At 41.0% G+C, this 27120-nt stretch overlaps 3 protein-coding genes across 4 annotated transcripts; 2 read left to right on the plus strand and 1 right to left on the minus strand.

Moving 5' to 3' along the window:
• Positions 1 to 170: 170 nt before the first annotated feature.
• Positions 171 to 3723, plus strand: IPP (intracisternal A particle-promoted polypeptide). Its single transcript, XM_053469815.1, has 8 exons — positions 171 to 489; positions 664 to 1095; positions 1186 to 1341; positions 2009 to 2176; positions 2383 to 2520; positions 2609 to 2731; positions 2809 to 3029; positions 3499 to 3723. Exons 1-8 carry the CDS (start codon positions 198 to 200, stop codon positions 3721 to 3723), a joined length of 1755 nt encoding a protein of 584 aa, XP_053325790.1. The 5' UTR covers positions 171 to 197.
• Positions 3724 to 5213: 1490 nt separating this feature from the next.
• On the minus strand, positions 5214 to 7208 carry TMEM69 (transmembrane protein 69). Its single transcript, XM_053468911.1, has 3 exons — positions 7137 to 7208; positions 6406 to 6466; positions 5214 to 5997 (listed from the first exon to the last, which is right to left on the minus strand). The coding sequence occupies exons 2-3, from the start codon at positions 6448 to 6450 to the stop codon at positions 5281 to 5283; spliced, it is 762 nt and encodes a 253-aa protein (XP_053324886.1). The 5' UTR covers positions 6451 to 6466; positions 7137 to 7208; the 3' UTR covers positions 5214 to 5280.
• Positions 7209 to 16467: 9259 nt separating this feature from the next.
• Positions 16468 to 26874, plus strand: GPBP1L1 (GC-rich promoter binding protein 1 like 1). Of its 2 annotated transcripts, none has more exons than XM_053469633.1 (11): positions 16468 to 16668; positions 17868 to 17990; positions 18632 to 18761; positions 18881 to 19170; positions 20021 to 20087; positions 20287 to 20480; positions 20794 to 20934; positions 21450 to 21608; positions 22120 to 22250; positions 22599 to 22701; positions 25857 to 26874. In XM_053469633.1, exons 2-11 carry the CDS (start codon positions 17931 to 17933, stop codon positions 26007 to 26009), a joined length of 1428 nt encoding a protein of 475 aa, XP_053325608.1. In that variant the 5' UTR covers positions 16468 to 16668; positions 17868 to 17930; the 3' UTR covers positions 26010 to 26874. The 2 variants fall into 2 exon arrangements, with proteins under 2 accessions (XP_053325608.1, XP_053325609.1); XM_053469634.1 differs by having other exon boundaries at positions 17871 to 17990.
• The last annotated feature ends 246 nt before the right edge of the window (positions 26875 to 27120 follow it).

Genomic DNA, 27120 nt, shown 5'->3' on the forward strand with positions numbered 1-27120 from the left:
GTCCCTTTAACTCTTCATTATTAACATTTAGTGACATTTATAACTGTGTTTGAATGAACTTCGTTAGATGTGACTGTAGATAGCCCAGTCATTTCTTATTGGAGAGTAAATAGGTGAACTAGCCTTCAGAGTTCAGAATACTATTTCTTTTATTGCCTCCTTCCAGATCTCGTCTCTCTTGTCTTCCATCGTCTGCCATGGATCCTGAGACTCCCCCGAAACCCACCAGCTGCCTGCGCTCTGCGAGTAAACACTCTCAGCGTATTCTCTCCCAGATGAACAAAATGAGGCTGCAGAAGGAGTTCTGTGACGTACAAATTCAAATCGGAGAAAGGGTTTTTGGGCTGCACAAGCTGGTCCTGGCTGCGAGCAGCCCGTACTTTTCAGCGCTGTTTGCCGGGGGTATGAAAGAGTCCTCGAATGACGTGGTGCAGATCCAGGGAGTGGAGCCCAGTAGCTTTGAACTGCTCTTGGACTTCATCTATACAGGTACTTTGTCATAACTGCCCATGTATATTGTGCTTCTAATGCCTTTCTGACACATATCAAGATCCATCATCGGTTTTTGTTGTCTGTGCCGCACCTGTCAAGGTTCAGATATTTAAGCTCTAGCAGAGACATTCGCTGTTCTTCTAATTGTGTTTGTACGTTATATCTGACCAGGGTCAGTGAAAATCACCTCGGGGAACGTCCAGGAGCTGATGACAGCCGCAGACATGCTTCAGCTGAGCCTTGTCGTGGAATTGTGTTGTGATTTCCTGAAAGAACAGATCGATCCAGCTAACTGCGTAGGCTTCTTCCAGTTCTCCGAGCAGCTGGCCTGTCAACCCCTCATTGAATTCACAGAGAGCTACATCCATGCACATTTTCCAGAGGTGGAGGCGGAAGATGAATTTCCCTCTCTCACCAAAGAACAGCTAATACGGATCTTACGTAGCGAAGAGCTCTGTATTGAGGACGAGCATCAGGTCTTCTCTGCTGCTATGCTATGGCTTCAGCGGGACGTAGCAGCTCGTAAAAGACATGTTGTAGAGGTGCTGGAGCCTGTTCGCTTCTCTTTGCTGCCTCCACAAAGACTTCAAAAAAACATTGAAGGTAAACACAGGTACATGACCCTCGTATATCCAGATTAGAGCGAGAGAGACTGTTTTTACAAGTGTGCTCTTCTTTCCTGTGCTCCTATAGATGTGAGTGACTTCAGCTTGCGAGTAGCACTGCAGACGCTGCTGAGGGAATACTATGAACCCGGCCACTCACCCAAAGACAAGAAGCACTGCAGCTTTCTGCAAATACCTCGCGTCCGCCCTCGCCGAAAAGCCCGTAAATTCATCTATGCCATTGGTAGGGATCGTTGGAATCACCAATGAAACGAAAACGCAAGTGTGACTCTTACGGCAGTCTTTGGCGTATCGGGTTTTATTCACTAAATGGAGAGTTGTGGTCCTAACTCTCTCGCTTCGCTATTCATTATGAAGGGCCAATGCTGGTATGTTTCTCTTGTATAATTCATAAGTCAATGTGTCAGGAGACTTAAGAAATCTAGCTTATTTAAGTATACATTTTACAGGGCCAGACAAGGACCTGCTGCAGAAGCTCACTGGGGTTCGACCTTCATAATGTATAGTGAAGTTAAGGAGCTGAAATATAACTCTCCAGTCAGCTCTCCTTGTAGTAAATAAACCATATTTTGGCATTTGACAGATAAAGCATTGAAATGTGGATTTCCAAATAGCCCATGACTGCAGTTAATTAAAAATCGGATGTTTAGCCAGAATTAACCTTGGTGAATCCTGCAATATTCAGCTGAAGAGCCTCAAAGAAACGTTGAATTTAAGTATTATGGTCAGTGTTCAGATAACACACGGTTTTCATTGGCGGATCAAGTAGAGGTTTATTTTAAGGGAAAGTAAGAATATTGTAGAAGTATTGTAAGTCTAGGGACCCTGTATGCTGCCTTAGAATTTTGTTCCTGGTATAGAGTCCTGTTTCACCTTCTTCCTCTGTCCAGGTGGTTACACGCGACTCCAGGGGGGCCGCTGGAGCGACAGCCGAGCTCTTAGTTGCGTGGAGCGCTTCGATACCTTCTCGCAGTACTGGAGCACAGTGTCGTCTCTGCACCAAGCCCGCAGCGGCATGAGCGTGGCTGTACTGGACGGCAGGATCTATGTGATTGGAGGTATAGCGTGACTGATTCCAGTACCCTGTAGCATCAGCCACCTTCCCGGACAATCAGTACAGTGATAAAATGCAATATATATATATATATTTATATATATATGATGTATGTGTGTGTCACATACAAGAGAAACCTGACATATATTTGTTACTTTTATTGTTATTAGTCCCTGGGTTTTACAGGTCTCTATTTCTCCTTTAATTAAGGTGAAAAGGACTCTATGATTTTTGACTGCGTGGAGTGCTACGACCCAGTGAGTAAGCAGTGGGCAGCCGTACCCTCTATGAACCAGCCACGCTGTGGGCTTGGCGTGTGCGCCTGTCACGGAGCCATCTATGCTCTGGGTGATTGCTCTTTCCTCCATCCTCTTTACTCAGCAGAATAGTAATATTCAAACTAAATCTGTAAAAAGTAACCATACTTTGCTTGCAGGTGGCTGGGTCGGTGCGGAAATTGGAAATGGCATCGAACGATTTTCGCCAGAAGAGAATGCTTGGCAGACAATAGGAAGTATGGCAGTGTCCAGATATAACTTTGGCTGCTGCGAAAGACAAGGTATGAGTTAGTGTTATACTAACCCTGTCTGTGGTACATTTTACCGGCTCACTCGTATATGATATCCGTGCTTTCAGGACTGATCTATGTGGTTGGTGGCATCAACCACGAAGGGGTAGAGTTGTCCTCTGCAGAGGTTTACGATCCCATCGCCAGGCGTTGGACGGCGTTGCCACCGATGCGTACCCGCAGGGCGTACCTGGGAGTTGCTGCTTTAGATGACTTTCTCTATGCGGTGGGCGGCTGGAACGAGAGACAAGATGCGCTCAATGGTGTAGAGGCGTTCTCCTTTGAAGAGGTACTGAGGTCTAGGGAATGCCTTGGATTATACCAATGATGTTGGTTCTTAAAGGCTGTTCGTAATGCATTTTATGGCCATAAACTGTTTTTTATTTTATTTTTATGTGGAAGAATTTGATGATACTTTGGACGCCACCGGCCATAATTACAGTTACTTTAATTACACTCATTTTAGGTGAAATCTGGTGTATTTTTAGATAAGATAGAAAGGTAGATGGCCTGCAAAGTATGAAAATCAGTATGGTGGGATCTGTCTAAATATATTGGTTTATGCAATGGGATTCTTGTCTTGAAATTAATTTTGCTAATATCTGATTATTTATCAAATGTATGTAAGAAACACAATTATTAACTTATGGAGAAAATGCAAGTTTTTATTCAGACGCATCAAATTTAATATTTGGTTATTTGAGGATTATGTTTGGTTATAATGAATCTATATTTTACGCTTTATTTCCTGATTTTAGGAGGAGTGGGTCGAGGTTTCACCAATGAAGAACCCCAGGGCTGGAGTAGCTGTGATTAGCGTCGGTGGGCTACTCTACGCAGCTGGGGGCCGGGCAACCATCCAGAATTTCTCAGCCCCCGTTACATTTGATTCCGTAGAGGTTTATAATCCGCATACGGATTCCTGGACTGAAGTCAGCGGCATGATTACTAGCCGATGCGAGGGGGGTCTGGCGGTGCTCTGACCAAGTTCCTAAAAACAATCGAATTGAAAACCTCCTTTCTGGACAGAGCACAATAAAGCCTCCCAACCGCCGCTCCTTTTACAGAAAGTCTGCTTTTCAGAGGATGGTGCTAGTTTTCACCACTTACCAGGTGTGAACAAAAAATGTCGGCCTCCAAATTCTTGTATTTATATTTATTATTTGGCGGCAGCACAGTGCGATGGACGTGAGATGATACTTGGTCTTATAATAGTATAATCGAGCAAGAAAGCACTTTTCTGTTGATTGGGTCAACTTACAAAACCCGTTCAACTGGATCAAACGTCTAGCTCTTCATGCGCGATGGGAGCGATCACCAAAAGGACTTCTACTTACCAGCAATTTAGTAAAGTTTATATAGTTTATTATATAGTTTATTTACCACATTAGAGCTTACTGCATCGCTGGTTGACAATCCACTAGATAAATAAGCATTGTTTTTCTCACAATGGGAATCACGCCTATGGACAAAAGCAGCTATGAATAATCCACAATAGTTTGGATTTTGGGGTTGAACTAAAAACCCCAGAATTCTCTGCCATTCTTATAAAGACCGCTGGGCCGCCTGCAGCTGGCTTTGGTGTGAATGTATATTAATGGCTGCTTATTTTCTTGACTAGATATATAATTTTAAGTATTTGAAAGCAAACAAATATTTCTATAATATGAGTTTGAATAAAATATTTTTTTCTATTGATGTGTGATGTAAATGCTAGTAGGAATTTTTTTAAATGAGCCCACCAAGGGATCCATTGTGTTCTGTTACAGGTCTGGCAGAACTAATGAATTAGGCATTTTGTTTAAATGTTTGCACTAACCAGGGAACATTGAACATATTAGCTGCATTACTTCAGTACCCATAACAGGGGGCAACTGCAGTGGGCAACAGCCAGAAGGGCTGACCTGGCCCTGGATTATGTATTTTCTTCTTCTTGAACATAAAATATAGTGCTGTAACAGTGACAAAAACAAAAACCTATATTGTCATCCAATAAATTCCCTTTATCTACATACGGCCCTGGATCCGGCCATATTTTTGTTTGGGTGGCTTTGGGTACCTTGTATAAACACCACACTGAGCTATTACTTTATGGTCATGGGGTCCATTCCTTCATTAATCTACATTATTCAGAATGTCTGACTGGGAAATTACAACAACCGTTTGCATAGTAAACCCATCCTTTTAAAATATTTTTATTAGTGATATTACAAAAGATCTATCTTTTTTCAGACTCATCAAACATCTTCAACAGGGTAGTCATTCCTCGTCAAATAAGCCAAAGGGCTAATGGTTTAAGTAAATCAGAAGAAAGCTTAAGAGGGTGGCAGCTGCAGTTTAATGCTGATAAATGTAAACTAATGCAATTGGTATGTAAAGATCAAAAGGAAAATATAGCATTGGGGGACTGTGCTGTACGTGCCGCATTAACTAATGAACGTGTGTCACAGATTCAGTGAATGACCTTACATCAGACTTTGTAAATATGTTTTATTTTACAAACGCTTCTAAAAATGTATATGTAGGGTGTGGGTCAAAGTTCAGGTTGTCTTCATGTTCAAGGATTTGTGAGGATATACACTTGAAAATGCTAAAGTGCCTACTAGAGAAAGTATAGCTACTAAGGTTAGAATAGCTCTCAGTGCCTTAAACCATGGCGGGTAGGTTGGGAGCAGAGAGAGATCGTAATGCAAAGCAATTCCTAAGCCCATGATTACAAAAAACGTCGACTCCGATAGGTCTTCCCTGAAGAGTAATGCCAGCCAGGCCAAGAGAGCGGGCACTGTGCTGTTGGCGAGGTTCTTCCAATCAGGCTTGGCAGGGCTGCCCTCTGGAATGGCAAACCCCCAGCGGACACCGCCAAGGAAGGACAGTATGGAAGCTCCGTATGCCACCTGCGCAAAGGCCACCTCTGGGTAGTAGCAAGCGGTTGCGTTCATGACGAGAGGAGCAGCAACAAAGGGAATTAGACCTCCCAATCCTAAGTAAAGAGCGGGCTTTGGAGCGTCTTTAAGAGATCGCATGTCATATCTCAGCAGATCCAGCTCCCGGGGCTCAGGTTCTTCCTGAACTTTCCTCTTCTTTAGATGGGAGTTAGAGGTGTGAATCTCCACTTTGTGGATTAGGTTTGGGAAAGTCAACCGCAGAGCTGCCTCGTGTGGTGTAAAAATGCATCTCTTTATGTTGAGCCCCGAGGACACACCTGGAAATAGCCTCTGCTTACTTGCATAGGATAATGGAGATGTCTTTTCACAGACCTAAAAAAAAAAAAAAAAAGTTTGATAGATTTTAATCATCCAAGCAAATTTTCTGCATATACAATGAATGTATATCACCAGACCAAGTGAAATCCCAATATACCCAAGCCTGGTTTTCATTATTTATGAATGGTGGAATGGCGCAGAATCCCAGCAGAAGTGGTAGCGGCCAACACAGCGAGGGAATTTAAACACGCATGGGATAGACATATGGCTCCTGAATCTGTGTTTCTAATAACTGGGTGCTCTAATTAATGCTACTAATACTAAGCGATAAAATAATTCACAACAAAGATTAAGACAACCAAAGCAGGCCGATATTAAAATAGGTCTGTGCTTAAATATTTTTTAAAAAAATAGATTCTTTCCAGTTTTTTTTAACTTAATTTGTATTTATAATGCAAATACCTGCACCGCTAGTGGGATCCCCCTCCAGCCAAATCGAGCCAGCATCTCCGCAACCTCAAACCTGCAACAACAACAACAAAAACTTTATTAATACTTAAGTGAAGGAAACATTATGATAAATATATTGCATAAGGTATAATAATTGGGATGTTTTGTTATAACCCCAAATATTTCAATTGTACAGCGCTGCGGAATATGTTAGCACTTAATAAAAGGAAAATAATAAGATAAAATACCATAATATGGGAAGTTCTAAAGAAATTAGACATTTTTGTAACTGATGGGCTGATTGAAAGTTTGTGGCAGACATTTATACATGTTTGATCCACAAACAATGCATTTATCATATTTACTGATATTATAGTCTTTATTGTCGTGTGATAAGGATTTTTAGAATAGCTGCGCATTAAAGCTTTAAAACCAATTAGGCTCCAGCAATGGTTCCACGGATATGTGTGGAGATAATATGTTATGGTTGGCATCCCTGCTTGAAAGCAGGTGTCTCGATTAAGTTTATCTTTAATTGATGACAAGTCAAGGTTTCCATGAGGACCGGGAATAGAGCCGTTAGGCGAGTAACTACATAGTGATGGGCCATTAAAGGGTTAATACTTTAAGAGTCTCAGGGTTACATGTTAATAAAGTTCCACATGTAAACATTATTATGTATTAATACTCCACAATACCACAAGAAATCATTACATGTATGTAATAAGACCTCAGGCGCATACCTTTACCGGAAGTAGAACTCTCCACACTAACCAGACTTCTCACTGACAGCGTCCGAGCCGCAGAGAGGTCAGAACCAGGAAGTCACTGAAAATTACATCACATCCTGTGGGCAATGAAGCCATTCAAGTGTGGGCAATGCCTGCAGAGCATGCTTATGTAGAGTAGTTAAATTAGTCGGTTGTCTGACTTTTACACGCGGTTAAGTTATTTCAAGGAAAACAAAGAACCCTACTCCCATCTATACATAAATTATGAGCATACCCGATTTTTGCCCCACTCTCAGGGTGAAGGGGCAGATTCTCAGGTTCACACAGTCTGGAGACGACTCCTTCCTTCATGTTCTACAATGCTGTTATTCTATGATTATATATAAGGCTCGCAATTGATGTGTTTGCTATTAGTATGTTATGGCTGATATCTCTGCTTGAATACAGGTGTAGCTTAAAATAATGACACATTTGGAGAGTCGCTACATAGCATCTTCACAATAGGCTATTAACGGGTTAGAGTTTCAAGAATCTCAGGGTCAGATCATTTAGAAAGTTCCAGAGGTGTACATTACATAATAAGCAGCCGACTCACAAGCTTACAGTGTGGTTATTGTATACATTCTGACTTTTAAATGCCAAAGGTGGACAGTTTTATGTCTTCGAAGAATTGTTTACAGGTGTGGCTATGGATACTTATGACATCTCTGAGTAACACATTTAAAAGAAGGGCAATCTATTATATATATATACATTTCCTGCTGTCCCTTTGCATATTTTCCTGTAGATTAATATCCCAACAAACATTCTGGGCTCCTAGAAAAGAAGGTCCAGATGGGAAGAAAGAGGGATCTGTGTTGTAAAAAGGAACTGTCATTCCTTAATAGGGACACTTTGGAGGTATTGATAACTTTTTTCCACAGGCTCTGGCAGATGCACCAGATTTGCCATACACAAACATTTCCAGGAATAATATATATATAATTCATTAATGAATATATATATATATATATATATATATATATATATATATATATATATATATATATATATATATATATATATATAATTCTGCCCACTGTATATATTTCATAATAATATTACGCCGTGTGGCCGCGGGGTGGCGCTGTAGACGGAGGGCTTCAGTGAAAGGCGGGACGCGGGCGCGCTAGACTCCTCAGCCGTCTCTATGATACTGCTCGGGGGCCGCCATTTTGGTGCGCGCTTTGTTATGGTTTGTGAAGAGCAGGAAGCGGGCAAAGGGGTAAAAGGCTAGTTCGGAGTCCTAACGCGGCGAAGATCCTCCGTTCCGAGTGTAAGGCACCTTTGAGGTGAGTGCCTGCATCCGTGGGGCTGAGCTGACGTGTTACCCCCGGGGGAGGGCGGGAATGTCTTGTTTTTGTTCGGCTGGATACAGGGAGGGAGTTAGTCAGTCACGTGGCATTCGTTGCAATACGGCACCGAGCCCCCGTGGGCCTTCCTTCTTCGACATGTGGAGCTGTCACCTCAGTGTGCCCTGCAGACTACCGAGGCCAGCAATACGTTGCTGTGTACGTTGGTAATACAAGTGACTAGCCATGCTGATGCAGTGGCCTACACACACACACACACCCCCTAACTAGACATGACGTGAGTCAAAGGCTTAGAACTAATGGAAGTTTTATTTTACTGGGACGGTGTTAGTATAGTAAAACAGCCTACCAGCAGAAGTGGTGGAGGGTAATACAGTGAGGGTATTTAAACATGCATGGGGTAGGCAAACGGCTCCTGAATCTAAGACGAGGCCAACGACTGATTAAGATTCTGTTTCTGTGACATGGCTCTACACACAGACTAAACACGGCTGTTCATCACCTTGTGGTCATGTATGTTTGCGAGAATATATGGCTCGTTAACCCTGGCTTGCGTGTACTTTAATAATGTAATAAACATTACAAAGTTCATATTGCTGTGCAAACACAGTGACACCCAACAGGATAGGCCGTCCCAGCAGTAACCGCGGCGCCGTATAACTTTCTTACCTGTGACCCCGCTGTTTTATTTAAAGTGACAGCGTCGCCCCGGTCAGTATAGCTGACGGGTGTATCTTGCGGATTTGTTGATGTATTTATCGTTGTTAGTCTGTATCTATTTGCTGTAGTTGATCTGTTTAATGGAACCCTTGGATTTTTAATACCCCATTAGAATTTTGTCGCACGACTGTTGTTTGTGATACATGAACGTTTTCTTGCCCGCCGGGCCATGCTTTTCAGTGATGCTGAGGCCATCTGTTATGATGTCACTGACACTTTTCCTGCAGCATGGTGTTGTTTTGTTCTGCATGTAAAGGCGAGAGGAGCCCAGGCAGACACGCCCCCTCCACCCTATATATAATATATATATAATATATATATATACTTCCTTTTTTCGCTTTCAGTTGAATGCGTCACAATCTATGCTGATTAAATGGTGTAATTTTCTTTCAAATTTCTTTAATAAATGGGTAAAAATAAAACCTCGCATGCATGATTTTAAATGTTCTGCCAACTATTCTGGTGGTCTCTTGTATAGGTCACTGTATAGGGTGCTGTGTCTCCGTAAATATACTAACAACTCAGAAAATCCGCACCAAATAACGTAGCTGCTGTCTGATTGTAATGTCTGGATGTGAGTAGGAATATGGACCTTTCCTTAAGGTTTTTGGACATAAATCATCCTCCAAAATTGTTCAACTAAGAGCCCCCTCTGTATTTTTATTCACCCATTCAAGTTATGTTTTTATATATGTGTGTGTATTTACATTTTCTTTTCCCTGAGGGCCAAAGTGCTTTGTAGCAGGAATAACTCATAATAAATGTAGATTCCATTTGTAGATATTGCAAAAAGTTGACAAAGTTGACCTTTCATGTTCTGGATTCATCTCAACAGCCTATCCAAGTATCACAAATATAACATCACTTATATCACTTTATATATATATATATTATATGGGTGTATATCAGTTATTACACTGGGGAATAATATGACATTTCTTCTTAAAAATGTATGGCCAACTTTACTGTCCTTGCAGGAATAGCCCGTGCCCGCAGGTCGTCGGTATTTTATCATTGATGTAATAGCGCGTCGTTTTTCATCTCCCAGGACTCTCCTAAACTTTGTTGTTCTGTAAATAAACCCCAGAATGTTGCGCTAGTACTTGGCGAACGGCAAAACTTTTTTCTATTTGGTCTCAATACAGCGTTTAAAACACGGCACCGAGCTGGTGGATCGTGGCTGATGGAGCCCTTCCGTGTTCAGAAGGTCCATGTGGGTGATTTGAATTAAGGCGTTCTATTGTTTAGGCTAAACATGTGCCAGGGTGTAGCTTTCATAAACAGTGCCTTGAAACATGTGAAAACGTGTAACCGCTCCAAACACGCAACTCAAAGTAGTAGTAATAATAATCTTAATAATAATAATTAATAAACTATGGTGTACTTTCCTTCAAAGCAGCCAGTCCCATTTTGGGAAGCAGTTGAGTTTGGCTTTTTTTATGACGAGTATAAATGTTTGTTGCTTACTATAGAATGAATTTATGTGCGATGTACACTCCTGGCACTCTGTGGTTGTGTTATCTTATTACAAAAAGCACCTAAACGTTTGTGCCGAGGAATAAAAGCACTCCGTAACTTTTTGTGCGGTTACACAAAAATAATTTGTTGTAATTTATCTTCCGTAATATTTGTGGTGGCGTTCCAGAGAATGCTTCAAGCATATGAAAGAGAATATAAAAAAAAACATATATATCTTTACACAATAGAAATGTGTGACTTATATGAATGGATATCCCCTACACTCCCATCAGACTTGCACTCGCCTTCTTCAGAGCCATAAAATCTAGGTCCTGGTTTATGCAGCGCATGGATTATAAATCCCAACCGGTATGAGGATCCTTCCCCGCAGATTAACGGCCTCCCTCATGGTACAGAAACAGAGAGACCGGACTTAGTGTGAAACGGTAAAACAAATACACCGGACTTCAGAAGTAAGTTTGGTGAAGTATCCGTGTGGGAAGAGGCTACAGACCCCGGGGTTAGTTACATGTGATTCATCGCATGTCAGGAATAGTAACGCTTGGGGTGCGATTGGTGCCTGGAAGGGGTTTTGCGCTGAGTTCTAACTCTTAATGCTGGATGAATTAAAGCTATCAGTCATCCATTTATACTTGGATGTCAAGGCGGTGGGAATGAAGATTTTCTGTGTATTTTGGGCTAAACATATTCTTAAACGTATGGATTACTCTTTAGTTGTCGCCTCCAGTTAGTGTAATGTTCACATGCGCAGCGTTATGCATGTAAATGCTTTCTTACCCCCTTTTATTGGTACAGATAAGGCATACAGATGGAAACTTACCCAAAACGAAACTCCAGGTAAACATTTGCTCGGGAGTTTTGTAGCGCAGCCAGCAGCGGCTGTTCTGAAGTCATGATAAATGATCCTTACATATTCTTTGCAGATGTCACCTTACTCCTTTGAAGTATAACCGTCTATGCCGTAATGTTTCACTGAATATAGTGTTCAGTCCGAGGCGCGATTAGGGTGATATAAGCTGCCCTTCACTATGATTCTGTATAGCGTTATATTAGAGTTGTTGATGCCTTTACGTTTTTGTCCTACTCCCCGCAGTGTGTGTGTGGGGGGATTCGTGTGTAATTGCCCCTCTGTCCCGGTTGCTGCTCGTTGTTCTGTAACATGATCTAACCTCAGGGGTTATGGATACTGTGAGCGCCATAAACATCCAAACCAGGGAATGGGATGGAATAAACGCAGCCAAGCCCACCAGATAACACTATGGCTGAGAATCTGATGCACCGGAGAGGAATCGGGTTATCTGCTTAACCAACGCTTGATCCAATATTTTAATTTTCCTCGGGCCGCCGAAGAGTAATCCACTAGAAGCGGGATTCCAGCGTTTTAAGTTAATGAAGCCTGCGTCGCTACCTGAAAGCAATTCGTTTCTCTGATTTTGTCTTTGCTGCGCTAGTTTGTAAAGATATCCCGGTTCATCCTTATTGTTTTTTTTTTAAATGCTCTACTGCTGATGTCTGATAAAGGCCCGGGGATCGTGGAGCAGATGGAACATTTTAAAACCGTCCATCCAGACGCAGAGGAGGGACTCCTGATTCTTGGCCGTCTGCGTCCTTAACTGTTGAACAATAAACAAAGTATTTCTGATTGTTGCAGTCATGGAATGAGCGTCCGTCTCCACGTGACGGAGAAAGTCGTTTCATCTCGGCGTCCAGCTGCAAACGGCAGGATAGCCAGCCTTGTAAGCGATGTGGAATGTTTCAGCGCCTGCCTTTAATGCTCTGGAACCTGGTTTTAATACTAAAATGTAGACCGTGGGTCTGACAAGACTAATATTTAAATTCTAAATTGTTAAACCGTTGTTATCTGATGAAAACTTTCTTACCCAGTCAGTGATCTGAATTCCTGCAAGCATTTGGGAATGGCGTAAATTCACAAAGCCTCTTTAATTGGATATCTCAATAGCCTCTGTAATGTACATGGATGACTTTAAAAGGCAACTTCCACCATTTTTTTATTACTAGTCACAGCATCAAAAAGAGCTATTGGCTCTTTTTTTTTTTCTTTTTTTCAGTCTGCTACATATTGAGCATTTGTATGAATTCTAGTTCTGTCTTCTTAGCCTCTGGTTCCTTATCATAATGTGGCGAACAATAGAACGGCTTAGTCTTAAATCATCCAACCAAACTTTCTGACAAATGAAAGTCTATGGAGCAGCGGACTTCTAACCTTTCCACAAAGAATCGGCTCAGAGTGGTGTTTTGAGCGGACTCAATGTGGATAAAAGGAGATTATTGGAGAAAAATTAGATGAAACCAGGATTACTGTATACAGCGGCGGGGGCTTACTTGCATTGTATACAGTACTGGGTTTTATACCCAAGGGAAATAAATATATTGTGCCCCCACCATAGGACTATGTAATATTGTCATCCCAGTTTAAGTTGGATCATGCCTGAAAACCAAAGGCTGCGGAAACTTCTGTCCTCAAGGCTATGGGTTCAGCGCTTGGCTTCTAAGTCAATTGAGTTGTCTGCTAGCAGGCCATCTAAACTCCGGGCTCCGGGAATCAATCACTCTTAATTATCTATTGGAGCTTGATAACATTGCCTTAAAATCAGGACTATTTGAGGAACCTTAAGACAGAGTGTAGGAATCTGCCATTGTAAAACAATAATCACATGCCTGTAATCTCTGTTGTGCGTTTTACATCACTTTTGATCTTTACGGCTGGCGCCGGGTATTATATTTTGTGAAAGATGTGTCCTTTCTTGCTTCTGAGACTCACGTGGTTTACCTTTTCCATGCGATATTGTGCCCCGGTGTAACGCACACTTATGAGTTATATGATAATACTGTTAGAGGATATCCCACATGCGCTCTCCCAATTACCACTAACCCAGCAAACCGCGATCAGCTGAAACGTCTTCTGTATAATTTCAATCTTATAATCAATCAATGGCTGAAACATTGTTAAAGGGCACGATTCCGGTCACGGGACACGAGCCAATCTTTTAGAATCGCCGTTGCCTGTTTATGCCTTAACTTGCCGTTGCCCCAAGTGCTGGTCGTTTTTCACCCTGAACAGGCGTACTGTTACGGGGGTGTCCTTGGCGTTAAGCCCCTGTTAATGACCTTGGTAATCCCTGGATATCTAGTGTCTCGCACATTGCAGTGAAGATTGTTGTAAATGCCCCTCGGGATGACATTTTGTGTACAGTTCCAACTTCATGTTGCGTTTTTAGCGTCATGTCATTTTAATCAATATACCCATTTCATTTAAAGGGAAACTCCTACCTTTTTTTTTCCTGCTAGTATAAAATTAAAAATTAGTTTTTGGAGAAAAAAAAAATCTCCTTTTGTTTAATGTCTCCATACTGATACATGCCAGACTGCAATGCGTTGGACAACTGGTGTTTTTTTAAATAAAAAAAAAAAAAAAATTACTAAAATTCAGAAATGTCACATGACTGACAATGGGGGCCTCCAGGTCTGCAGATAAATGGAGGTTATTGGAACAATGAAATAAAAACACGTTGTCCTCGGTGCGAACCTACTTTACCCAACGAAGTATGCTTGTTGGTTTTTATTCAATGGGATTCAACTTTATTTTGCTGTATCGAGGATTAAGTGTGTTTTACGAATCTCTACGACACAAACCCCAGACTGAAAGCACCGGGCAGGGTGTGATCCCTTTTGCACGCAGGTAGACGGACACATGCGTTTTACCCGGCACTGGTGATCGCTGATGTGCCGCGCCAGAGATGTCGCACGGAGGGTAACATCACTAATTTCGAGCGAGCCAGATAAAAGCAACAACGAAACAAAATATTTAGGAAACATGGAATAAAAAGCCCTGCTGCTCTGCTGGAACTTGATTAAACGGTGTTAAATATGGTGCTTAAATAAGGGGCACAGATTCTTTGGATAGAGAAAGGGCGAGTGAAGATCCCGTCGTTACAGTAGATTTTTAAAGCCAGTTAACCTGTTTTAAAAGGTGTTCCCGTGTCTTAAACATATAATTAGCTCAGTTTGTTTTTAATTAATGCCATTGCAGGCGGTTTATAAACTATCCTCAATTAAACTTTCATTTTTGTTTACTTAATATGTGTGTATAAGAATCAACAATAAGATGTAACTTTATACCTATTTTCTTCTGGTGGCTTAAAAGAAGACAAACAAAATGTAATCCTATCTTGGTGGCGCAGCGATGTTTTATATAGATTTCTGAGGTCCCTTGTAGCCGACGGGTCGGTATATGGATCAATTATTCCTTTTTCTATCTTTAAGATACTTCTGTCATCCCAATTGTTGCATCTGCTTTGGTTTCCAAAAATAAGCGGTCTATACAATATTCCGTGCAAATCGGTTAAAAGCGCATAGGTCAAATTTCCCAACCATCTACCCGCGTCCTGCTGTCTCATCTGTTATTCAATCGGATACCTGCATTGGTCCAAGAAACTACAGAGTCTTCGATTGGAGGGGCAACATTTTTGATTGGACCAACACCAAAATATATCGTCACGGGCTTTCGGGGAGCTCGGTGGTCTCTTCCTCGGATGAGGTCCCTGAAAGCTCACGTGAATCTATATGTTGGCCGGATAAAATGTTTTACTTAACACGGCAGTGTCGTGGTATTGTGGCGGGTTCGTTGTGTAAATTTGTTCACATGCATGTCCATTGTAGGGATGTGAAAAGCAGAAAAACAAAAACTTTTGATCTCTAGTTTTTCTTGTTTGGTTAGCAGATTATAAACTCGCATGATCGTGAATTCAATTTACTATTTGTGTTTGTGAACCGTAGCTGCAAATTGGTATTTAAAGGAAAATTCTGCAGGTGGTAAGGTTGCATCCATAACGCAAAATGAGACAAACCTGTAACCCCACAAACTTCCCGAGCCGGGTAATCAGATTTACCAAATACTACAAATTTTTTTTTTTGCTTTACCGTAATTATGAATTTCTGTCCATAAAAACAGCATATCAAGTGTACACGTTTTTCATATAAATGAAGTTTATTATTTTCTTGAATAGTTTAATTTTAAGCCTGATCTTGGTATTAAATTTGCACGTTTTCTGTTTACGATGCATCCTTAATGGCACTCTTGCAAATCTTAACTTTTGTTTACACATAACGTACCACTTATTATATCTTATCTCTTTTTTTTTGCAGTGTTGGATGCCCAGTGAAAGTGCCATACAGAAAACATTCTAATGATCTCGGCCCCATAAACCCTTTGTTTGGAATTTGTTCCTTTCCATAAAGTTTTTTCCAAATCTGTCAGTGGAATTTTTTTTTTTTTTTTTTTTTTTGCAGACTATGCCAATATTGACCAAGGATGATGGACACTTATTTCTGTCCTGTCTACCACATTTTTGACTGAATTTATGATAATGACAGTCTTTTCTTACGTGACCAGATGCCTAGACACATGCATGATTTATTTTCTTGGCTTGCCTTTAGTATTCGTGTTTTAAATTAATGAAGGCACCGAGTAGACTTACAGAAGAATCAGTGCATGCTTGGACTTTTATTATTCTTTGTTCCTGAAAGTCCTGATTGTTTTTTTTGTAAAGAGACTAATATGACAGTAATAAAATGCCACATTGACTTGACAAGGACACACGCCTGTTTAATGAGGTGAACACGGTAGTATAATTTTTTTTTTTATGTGTGGATTTTTGGCTTTTCTTCTGTTTCAACATTACCCTCCTATTTGACTCATGTGAGCGCAGTCTTTTCCCAAAGAATTTTTTTTTTTTTTAAATATCCATATATTTAACTTTTTTTTTTTTACTCGCCATTTAAAATAAGATGAGTGCTTAACGTGGGGTGTGTTCGAAAGGAGGCAAGCTGGCATGTAGGAATAAGGGTAGTTACCCTGCCAGGCTTCCTGCTGGGCTGTCTTTATTTCCTATTTTGCTGGGAATTTTTAATACCCATCTAAAGACCCGTCACGCAAAACTGGAAGGAGCTGCCAGTGTTATTCAGAGTAGGGGGTAAGTACTTTTACATTTATTTTATTTTTAACTTATACATTTTTTTTATTGGTGGTCCTGTACCTTGAGGTCATCATAAGTTCAGTTTTCACAGAGTTCTGTGCAAACGTTTTTGGTGAACGAATGCTTTGAAATATAGACATGTTAATAGTTTATCGTTTAACAAAAATGCACAGTGAACAGAAGAAATATCAAATATTTGACCACCCTTTCCATTCAAAAGCGCATCGATTCTTCTACGTACGTCTGGGATTTTGTAGTCAGATAATGGTGTATGACTTTACACCAAACGGGTGATAATAGTCATCGACTGAACATATAGGTTGAAACACAATCATTAACTGAAACAGGAACAGCCAAACACTCGATACTGAGTATAGGCACATACTCAGCCATCATCCAAGGCCATCTGGGAGGCATCAGGTTGGCCCCAAATTTATTCTGCAGCATGCTGACGCCCCCAAACATACAGCTAAAGTCATTAAGAACTATCTTCAACATGGCGGAGGCGTTCTGGCTGTGATAGAATGGATTGATCTTAACATCATCAAGTCTGTTTGGGATTACATGAAGAGAGAAGCAACGGAGGCTGCCTAAAACCACCGAAGAACGGTGCTAGTTCTCCAAGACGGAACAACTTACATGCCGAGTTCCTTAAACTGTGCGCAGGTGTACATAGATGCTGGCAAAGGGTGGTCACACCAAATGTTGATATGATTTTAGATTTTTCTTTAGTTCACTTGCCTTTTGTTCAATAACAAATGATCAACGTGTATTTTTGAAGGCATTCTACCAGCTTCCCCGTCTGTTGCACGGTGTAAAAGACTACAGGGGCAGTAAAGGCCATAGCCGCTGGTAGAGCAAGCAAGTGATTTTTCTTACTGCAAAATGGTTTATTTACCGAAAAATTGATTAGTAAATCAAATACTGTTTGTTTCCCTGATCCATGTGAATTAAAATGTACCGTGCTGTGCTTCCATGTTTTTTTTTTTTTTTTTGTGGGTTTTAACATGCTTTGCTGTTGGTGATGGTAACTTAAGATTTAAGACTTTAATAAAATGCCACCTGTGCCCAAGCAAATACATCTTTTAAGGCTTCTTGGTAAACCACAGGGTCACTACTAATACTTTATTTGTTTAAAAGTTTTAAATATCTGATTTATTAACAGACGTGAGGTGTTTTTTTTCTTTTCCCCCCAGCAGGTCCTGCCTTGGCCATGAGGATTAATGCCTCAATTCATTGACAGAAGACTCAGGACCTAAATGGCGCAGCATGACTTTGTTCCTGCTTGGCTTAACTTCTCCACACCACAGTCCACCAAGGTATGATGCCAACCATGACGCTGGACTCTGTGCTGTAAAGAAAGTGTACGTTGCCATCTGCTTTCTCATTTTATGGTATGAGCAGGGACATCTGAGAAGCGTACCGCTTATAAATAGCATCAGCTGGGGAACAGCGTTATGCTACACAGCTTCAGCTCTTGGAGAGCTGCTCTGATGTTTGACCAAGTCAGACAAGCTGAATATCGGTGGATTCTCAATGTTCTAATATTTATAGACAGGTCTGATCAAACCCTAGCAGTAGCTAAAGCTTTTTAGTATTTTACAGTTGGGCCATCTCGAATTGAACACCAACGATGTGTCCCTTCCTGGCTTATCGAAATTCCCAGCTAATTCTTAAACTGGTCTGTCTGGCTACGTTGATTTCTCCACTCCTAATACAGACCTAGTAGAAAATAAAAACAGAACATGCATTATTTTTTTTTTTAACAGACCTTGTCATCAAACATGTCAGTGTTTCTTCTGACGCCAACGTGGGCTTTATACTCTGCCATAAATGCTGTGCGTTAAAATTCTTGTTAAATGTTCCTGGTAATGTTTTTATTGTTAGTATGGACGAACACCCGTATTTAACTCTCCGTTGTACAACTTCGTAACTTTAATTTTTCTTGATGTTCTCATAGCCCTCATCTGGTATTGTTGAGAAACATGGAGAGCATCTACCCAGGGGAGAGGGCCGTTTGGGAGTGAGTCGCAGAAGGCATAACTCTTCAGATGGCTTCTTCAACAATGGGACTCTCCGGACTACGGGAGGTAATAATCTGAAATATAACCTAAAAATACAACCAGTTCATACAGAATGGGAACCCTGGATGTTGCTTTTTTCCATTTCTTGCAATTTCCTTACGTTTGTTTTAACGGTTTTCTTATAGATTCTTGGCACCAGCCATCCTTTATGCGACATGATTCAGTGGACTCTGGGGTCTCGAAAGGCTTCAACGTCAGTACACAATCCAGTTGGCATGGAGGGCCCCGCGGGCAGGAAGGTTCTGTGCCACGTGGAGGAGGAAACGGCAGCGGTGCAGGGAACCCGGGCCATCGTCATCGCAATGGCACTGCCCTGTCTCGTAAAAACACCTCCTTGCAGGAAAAGCAGACGCCAGAGGCCAGAGAGGAAAAGAACGCGGAAAGAAAAAAACCCCAGTTTGAAGAGGAGGACTTTGTATGTTGAGTGCTAAAAAAAAATCTGCATTTACAAACTGTTAACTTTACATAGTGTACATCAAACAATTCCCTTTAGTTATGGTAGAAGGGGTGAGTTGACCCTACATAATGTACAGGTAAACTTAAAGACTTTGGCAGAGCCAGCTCAGCCCTGCTTGCAGGAGAAGACTCTGGGGTTGCCCTTCACCAACAATTCACTCTTTAGAGAGTCTTAAGCTTACTGGCAGAAAGCTGGTAGCTTACCAGTTGTATTTCTGGTATTATGGCCTCACGCTTGTGATTTATCTCCTTGCTTAAGGATTAATCAATACCCTCGCAAACAAGGCAGAAATGCCAACTATAGGGTAAAAATAAAATACATTTGAACCTCGCTGCTACCCTGAAAATTCCCTGAATTGGTGTAGCTTGGAATCTTACTTTTTTTCTGTTTTCTAGCACATATTCCAAATTGCTGGTTGAACAGGAATCTGGTCTGATATTGGAAACTTTGCTAATATGGCAAGCGGAGAATTTTCCAATGTTGCTCATAGTGTCCCTCTGTTGGCCTGCTTTATGTGTCTAGGTGAAACAAAGACTCAATACGGTTTCTTGGCTCTGCTATATTAGAGGAATCTAAGCAATTTAACGTATAGATAGTATGGTTGCCAATCTGTGACTCATCCTTCCCTTTTAGTTAATGTCCAGTACTTAAATAAATGGAGCGTATACAGACCTCTTTAACAGGAACTGAGCATGATGCAAATATTTGTTAGATTTGCATGATACCTTATGTATTTTTTACCTAAACTTTTGGTGAGCCATAGGCTTCTTTACAAATCTATTCTCAATCTTTTTTTTTTTTTCCCCAGCCATCTTTAAATCCTGAGACCAGCAAGCATGTTATCCAGAGTAAACAAACTGGGACAGGCGTTTGGGGTATGTGAAAACTTTGCCAGTACATGCGACAAAATATTTCATGTTTTATGAGGGCAACTCAGTTTTAATGCTTTATACCCTCCTCTGTAGCCATATGCACAACGCAAAACTTTGGTAGTTCACTAAAGATGCATATGGTTAATTTGAAATATTTACAAATCATGAATTCTGATGACATTTTATTATTATTATTATACAGAAAATCCTCCCACTGCCAAGCAGCCAACAAAGATGCTGGTCATCAAAAAGATCTCAAAGGAGGACCCGTCTGCCTTCTCTGCAGCATTTGCATCTCCAGTACCTCATCTTTCTAATGGTGGCACCAAGACCAGCCCATCTGGGCCTATTGTGTACAAGAATCTGGTCCCTAAATCCGCACTCTCTTCAGCCAAGGTACTGTCAGGGGGAGACATTAAGGTGACCGATGAACCACAGAATTATGTTGTGTCTAATCCCTATGTGGTGCAAATGTCCTGTTTAGTTGGCAGCATCTGTTGACAGGAATCTATGCTCTGACACCCAATTAATTGTTTCTCCAGACTTACAAAGTTGGAAGAAGACGTTACATTGTCCCACAATATGTTTCTGAACAGCTCATCTTTGATAGTGGCACTACTCGCAATTTTAATCATCTAAATCGAGTGCATTTTTTTTTCACTATAGTTTGTGTTGGTTCTTCAATAAGGTCATCGCTTCTTTCTTACAGCCTGGTGCATGGAAGTCCAATGGCCGCGATTCCAAACCTGGCTCACTATTTTCCAACAGAGATTCTGCTTTCACTAGCCCAGTGTTGGCCACAAAGCCATTAGTACAAGCCCCAACACCCCTGTTCTCTGCCCCCAAAGAGGTAAGGTGCCCAGTGCAAAGAGCCATTCTCTCTCCTCAATTATTTAATAACCTTAAGACTAGGGTCACATGTTGTTGTTGTAGTTTTGAACCAAGTTTATGCACATACAACTATAATGAAAGACTAAAATCTCTATGTATAGATTGTAGAGCGGATACGCAGTAGAAATATTTAAATACATGAAGTGAGACATAAAGTACTAGAGGGGAGTTTTATTTCAAAGGAGGCAAAAGGAGAGGAGGTCCAAGGCTTAGATGTGATGTAAGGAACAGCCTCGCTGTAGTCATGATAAAAGTTTTGATGGAATTTAAGCATGCTGGATATTTGGGACCAAATAAAGCTTGAGATTTTTTTACAGCAGGAAAAAAAAATGGATGGACTAGATGCACCAAATGTAGATGATGCTTAATTGTGACTGCAGAAGTTACAGGGCTCAGTAACATACTGTGGTAGCGTACAGTTGTTAGATCGTGTTTGGAAAAGTTGTGGATGCATGCGGTTTTTATTTGCTGCAGGGAACAGCCAGCGTCACACCACCCCTCGAGCTCAGCATCTCAAGACTTAGCAGAATGACTCGACGGGTCCCCGATAAGAAGAGCGAATTCCTCAGGACTCTAAAAGATGAACAAGATGCCGACCAAACGGAGGACAGAGATAGCGACAAACTGGAAGAAGTAAGATTTCTAAGAAGTGAAAATATTGAAAAATGTGATATTTTGGTTAATATGTCAAACTAACGGCAAACTGAGCTGATTCTTTAAAGCAATGTTACTGAAGTTCCCTTCACCATTGGCCTTAAATAATCAGAGGGTCCCTCTGGGTGATTAAAAGAAAATTCCCTACTTGATGATTTATTATTATTATTATTATTATTATCTTGGGGAAATTAATCACTTAAAGTCCCAAGGGGAGTTTCTCACACAAGAGGTCTGCAGGAGGTATTGCATGATTGTACTGCTGATCAGTCAGTAACCTGGACCAAACTAGATTGCTGCCTCATGGCTTGGTACATAAGACGGGCAGCCTAACGCGGCCATGCGATCCATAGTAAAAACCAAAAGTGCTACAAGTCTTCAACTTATCTGTTGAGATCGGCAGACCTAGAAGCAGGCAGACTTGTCTTGTATTTAATGAATTTTTCAACCATCTGCAATGTTTTAAATGCGGAAATATCCTCTTTCTTAGGTAAGAGGCCCTTCTGACCTGAACGGTCTGGAAGGAGAGCATAGCGAGGAGAGCTTCCATCACAATGGCATCACCGGTTCTCAGGAAGAAAGAAGAGAGAAGCTGTCTTATTCACTGGAAGCAGAACACAGGTAACGTGCTGGGTTTCCTCCATTCATCTAGAAGACCTATTTTCGATTATTAGGTCGACTGCACACAAACTAGTTATCTAGAGACACTTTCTGATGGAGTTTGGTGATCTTTGCATTGCTTGAATGCCTCTCCAGATCTCTGTTGTATATTGAGGGGAGCACATGCAGGGTGTGTGGGGTGGCTGTTCGACAGTCCTAGTTGTACCCTAAAGGATTGACACCAAATGTATTTTGCCTTGAAGAGTAACCAGCAAGAAGATTACACCACGTCACGGCAAAAGGGTTTCTCTTTGGAGAGGATGCTAGATTCTGCTAGGTAAATCTGGGTATGTTGTTTTTTTCCATCAGATTACTGAAAGAGATGGGATGGCAGGAGTCCCCTGAGAATGACGAGGACTGTCTGCCTTTAACAGAAGCAGAATTACAGGAGTTTCAAGTCAAATCTCAGCAGGTGAGTGCTTGATAATTGATTAATACATAGCTCAGGTACAAATCTTCCTTCTCCAAAAAAAAAGTGAGACCTTTAACCCCTTCGAGACAAAGGCTGATTTTACTTTTTGTACCCTTTGTGACAATGGCCTTTTTAACATTTCTGCGCTGCTTGTGTTTAGCTGTAATTTTCTTCTTTCCCGTTTACTGAACCCACACACATTAGATATTGTTTTTTTCAGGACAAGAAGGGCTTTCTTTAGATGACATTGTTTTGATTGTATCATATTATTTACTATTAAAAAAATTATAAAATATGGTGAAAAATTTAGAAAAAAATGACTTTCTAACTTTTAGTTGAAAAATCTTTTACTCATCTATAAAAGGTAATGAAAAAACCTGCTAAATAGATTCTACTATTTGTCCTGAGTTTAGAAATACCCAATGTTTTTATGTTTTTTTGCTTTTTTCTACCCATTATGGGGCAATAAGTACAGGTAGCGTTTTGCTATTTCAAAGCCATTTTTTCCAAATCTGGTAATTCTTCCCCCCTTGTGCCATTTCGGGTATCTTTGAACCCGGCCAATGCAATTTACCCCATCAAGTCATATATTTTTGAAAACTAGACAGCCCAGGGTATTCCAAATGCTAGTATTTTAACTCTTTCCATGCACCATATCTACCACCAGTCTTTGTCAAACTTTATGGTAGTAATTTTTTTGCATTTGTTTTGTCATACACATTTTACTTCAGGTATGAATTAAAATGTTCTCGTTTATGTCACTATCACAAAACACCCCAATATGTCTTCAGCAACATCTCCTGAGCGCAGCGATACCCCACATGAATGATTTTGCCTGGCTGTTTGGGGGCAAAAGGGCCACATTTGGGGCATGCGCATTTTTCAATGTTTAACTTTGGCATTTGGGGATCCACTGCCCATGCCCTATTTGGTACACCTTTGAGCCGGGCTATTTCAGTGTGCCCAATAAACCCATATATTTTTGAAAACTAGACACCCCAGGGTATTTCAAATGCTAGTATTTTAACTCTTTCCATGCACCATATCTACCACCAGTCTTTGTCAAACTTTGTGGTAGTCATTTTTTTGCATTTGGTTTTCCACACACATTTTAATTCAGGTATGAATTAAAATGTTCTCGTATATGTCACTATCACAAAACACCCCAATATGTGTTCAGCAACATCTCCTGAGTACAGCGATACCTCACATGAATGATTTTCCTGGCTGTTTGGGGGCAAAAGGGCCACATTTGGGGCATGCGCCTTTTTCAATGTTGAACTTTGGCATTTGGGGATCCACTGCCCATGCCCTATTTGGTACATCTTTGAGCCAGGCCATTTCAGTGTGCCCAACAAAACCATATATTTTTCAAAACTAGACACCACAGGGTATTTTAAATGCTGGTATTTTAACTCTTTGCATGCACACATTTTACCACCAGCATTTTTTCAAAGTTTGCAGTAATATTTTTGTGTGTGTATTTTTCCCACACACACCTACTTTATGTATGAATTTACAGCTCCTGGTATATGCCGCTGTCACACGACACCCCATAATGTGTTCAGCAACATCTCCTGAGTGCAGTGATACCCCACATGCATGGGTGTGTCATTTTTTGGGGGAACTAAAAGGCCACATTTGGTACGTGTGCATTTTTCTAATTGGAAATTAGATGTGTGGCCATCCTTCCCCCCGTGTTAATTGGGACGTTGTTGAACCTGGCCCATTCAATTTACCCCATCAAATCATACATTTTTTAAAAGTAGACACCCCACGGGCATTTAATATGCCAGTATTTTAACTCTTTCCATGCGAGAATTGTTTTAAGCTAATATGCTAATTTTAGGACTTGCTCACAAAAATATATTTTTATATATATATATTTTTTTTTTTTTATTATTTTTTTTAAAAAAAAATTTAACATTTTTTTTCAACTTGGAGGTTCCCCTGATAGTGACATCAGTGGGAATGATTTTTACATTTTACTGTTTTTTTACTATTTTTTTCTAATTATTATTAATTTTATTTTTTAATTTATTTTTACTAATCACACTGTGATTAGAAAGCTGGGCTCCATTGACTTGCATGGTGAATGCAGTACCTGTATTCAACCTGCAAGTGGAGCCAAAGTTCTCTAGATGGTCTGGACCATCTAGCGAGCTTTTAAAATTTGTGGTTCCTGTTACAGGACGGCGGCCATCTTCCTTGATGGCGAAGATTGCCGGCAGCTGCGGCTGTGACCGCTCTCCGGAGCGGTCACAGCCCATCAAAAGGTTAGTGTTTGGTGTCGCTGGATGCCTCCTGATCGAGGCATTCCAGCGACACCATTTAAGTTTAGGAGGCGATCGTCGATCGCCTCCTAAACGCTTTTAAAACGGACGTCCGCCGCCATACAAAGTATGGCGGATGTTGACGCCCGTGGAGGGGCCAGAGATGGCCCCTTCGTGCCGATCGCGGCGTTGCTGAATGCCTCGAGGTCGAGGCATTCAGCAACGCTTTTTGGGTGCAGAAAGCGATAGTAGATCGCTTTCTGCACCCGTTTAAAGACGTGCCGGTCCTGGCACGTCAATTGTCGTAAAGCACATGCTTTTCCGTGCCGTGCCAGGACCGGCAATTGTCATTAAGGGGTTAAGGACGTATAGAAGTCTGAGCTGACATTTGGTTTGCCGGCTGTGTTCCTGTCCCAAATAGAATACCTCTAGATTATACAGCATGACTACAATCCTCAAACATCCGATGACATAAACTCTGAGTGTGACTCCGTCAGCAGTGATGTGACGGGTGTGTGGCTATCCTGAACAGAAGACAAGACCAAACCAAACGATGTTGTTCTCGTGTCCGTCTCTCGTTCTGTTTCACCCCTTTGCTACCTTAAGATATCCTGTTATGTCTTAAGACATAATGGGATTTATTCGCTAAGGGGAGATTAGGAAAGAGGGACGTGGTTTCAACCTCCATACTTAACTATTCATTATAAAAGACAAACACTAGCGGAAGCCCACTTACGATGGGCCCCTCATCCTGATATAATCAAGGAGTTAAATCGCAACACTTGCAGACTCTGGCAACTCGTACTAGGACCAGCAGGCCATGACTGTAGTAGCCGCATGCATTCAAGTGACAAAGCATTTGCTTTCTATTTATCATTACAGCTCAGGAGAAATGGCATGGGGCAAAATGGCTTCCTGAGACAGCCACGTCGGTGCGCTTTGCTCTTTGCCTGGCGTGGCCCTCTGACCCCGGACCCCAGCGAGTGCTCGGACACGGACACAAGCAGCACAGACACTTCAGATGATGAGTCCTGATCCTCACATGAAGCAAGCAGCAAGGCACCCCCTTCCTAACCAGAACTCTGTTCGTAGCATCGCATTTTGCTTGCATAAGTTAGTCTTTATGGGGGGGGCAAGACATTGTTTTAAGACCTTTGCTGCCAGATTGCCCAGATTGCCCTGACTCGCTTCCAGAGAGTAGGTGTTGAATGTTTCAGATGTATTTTTTTTTTAATCTGTTACCATGCCTGCGGTCTTTACTTTGTCGTCTCTCTATGCTTCCTAAACCCAAGACTGGTTTGTGATGTCGCGTGGAAAGAGATGGGTTGTGTTTTTTTTTTTTTGTTTGTTTTTGGTTTTCCTCCCCGTTGCTGCATATCTCAAACTCCTGGCTTTCCAATTTTTGCGATGCGATGAGAAGCTTGTAACGCCTGTTGACTGAAATGAGAAAATCCCTAACACACTAAAGCAATCGCCGTTCAGAAAATCTCCAACCCTTCCGCTCTTAATTGTGATTGATTTATGTTGATAACACAGGTATATCTCGCTATCATGCCGGCGGTGCTTTGTCTCATTACTGAGAAGTTTGAATTGTTCATCCATATTTCTTTTTCTTTATTTTTTTAAGGGAAAAAATTTGCAATTGTAAAATATTGAGGATTCTTTTGTTTCTTTGTTTTTTTTCTTTGTTTTTTTTTTCACAGCCTTGACATTCAGGGTGGATTGTAAAATAAAACAAGATTTGGGTAAAATAAATTACCATTCTTGGGGAAGATTTCAGAAGATTATTTTGATAACATTATTTACAGATTAAAAAAAAAAACTGGTTATCTGTATGTGAGGGCGATGTCACCACAGCAGCTAATTACTTGGAATAAATATTTTGCATCAGTTTGCCAAACACTTGTGTGAGTTTTTTCTTTTATTATATAAATTATATTTTCCCTCTTTATTTGGACTGTTTGCTGGGGATGAGTGCGTCCTACATTTATTCCATTAATTACATTAATTTGGGGAGACAAGGGGCGCTTAACCTGCAAGTAACAGACTTTTTTTTTTTTTATTTAAATAATTAGCAGTGCCGTGATGTCATTGATTATATCAACAAACTATGTGATGTGGGATTTTTTTCCTGTTTGAGTGAGAA

This window comes from Spea bombifrons, chromosome 6 (assembly GCF_027358695.1).
Source record: "Spea bombifrons isolate aSpeBom1 chromosome 6, aSpeBom1.2.pri, whole genome shotgun sequence".
Classification (NCBI taxonomy): Eukaryota; Metazoa; Chordata; class Amphibia; order Anura; family Pelobatidae; genus Spea; species Spea bombifrons.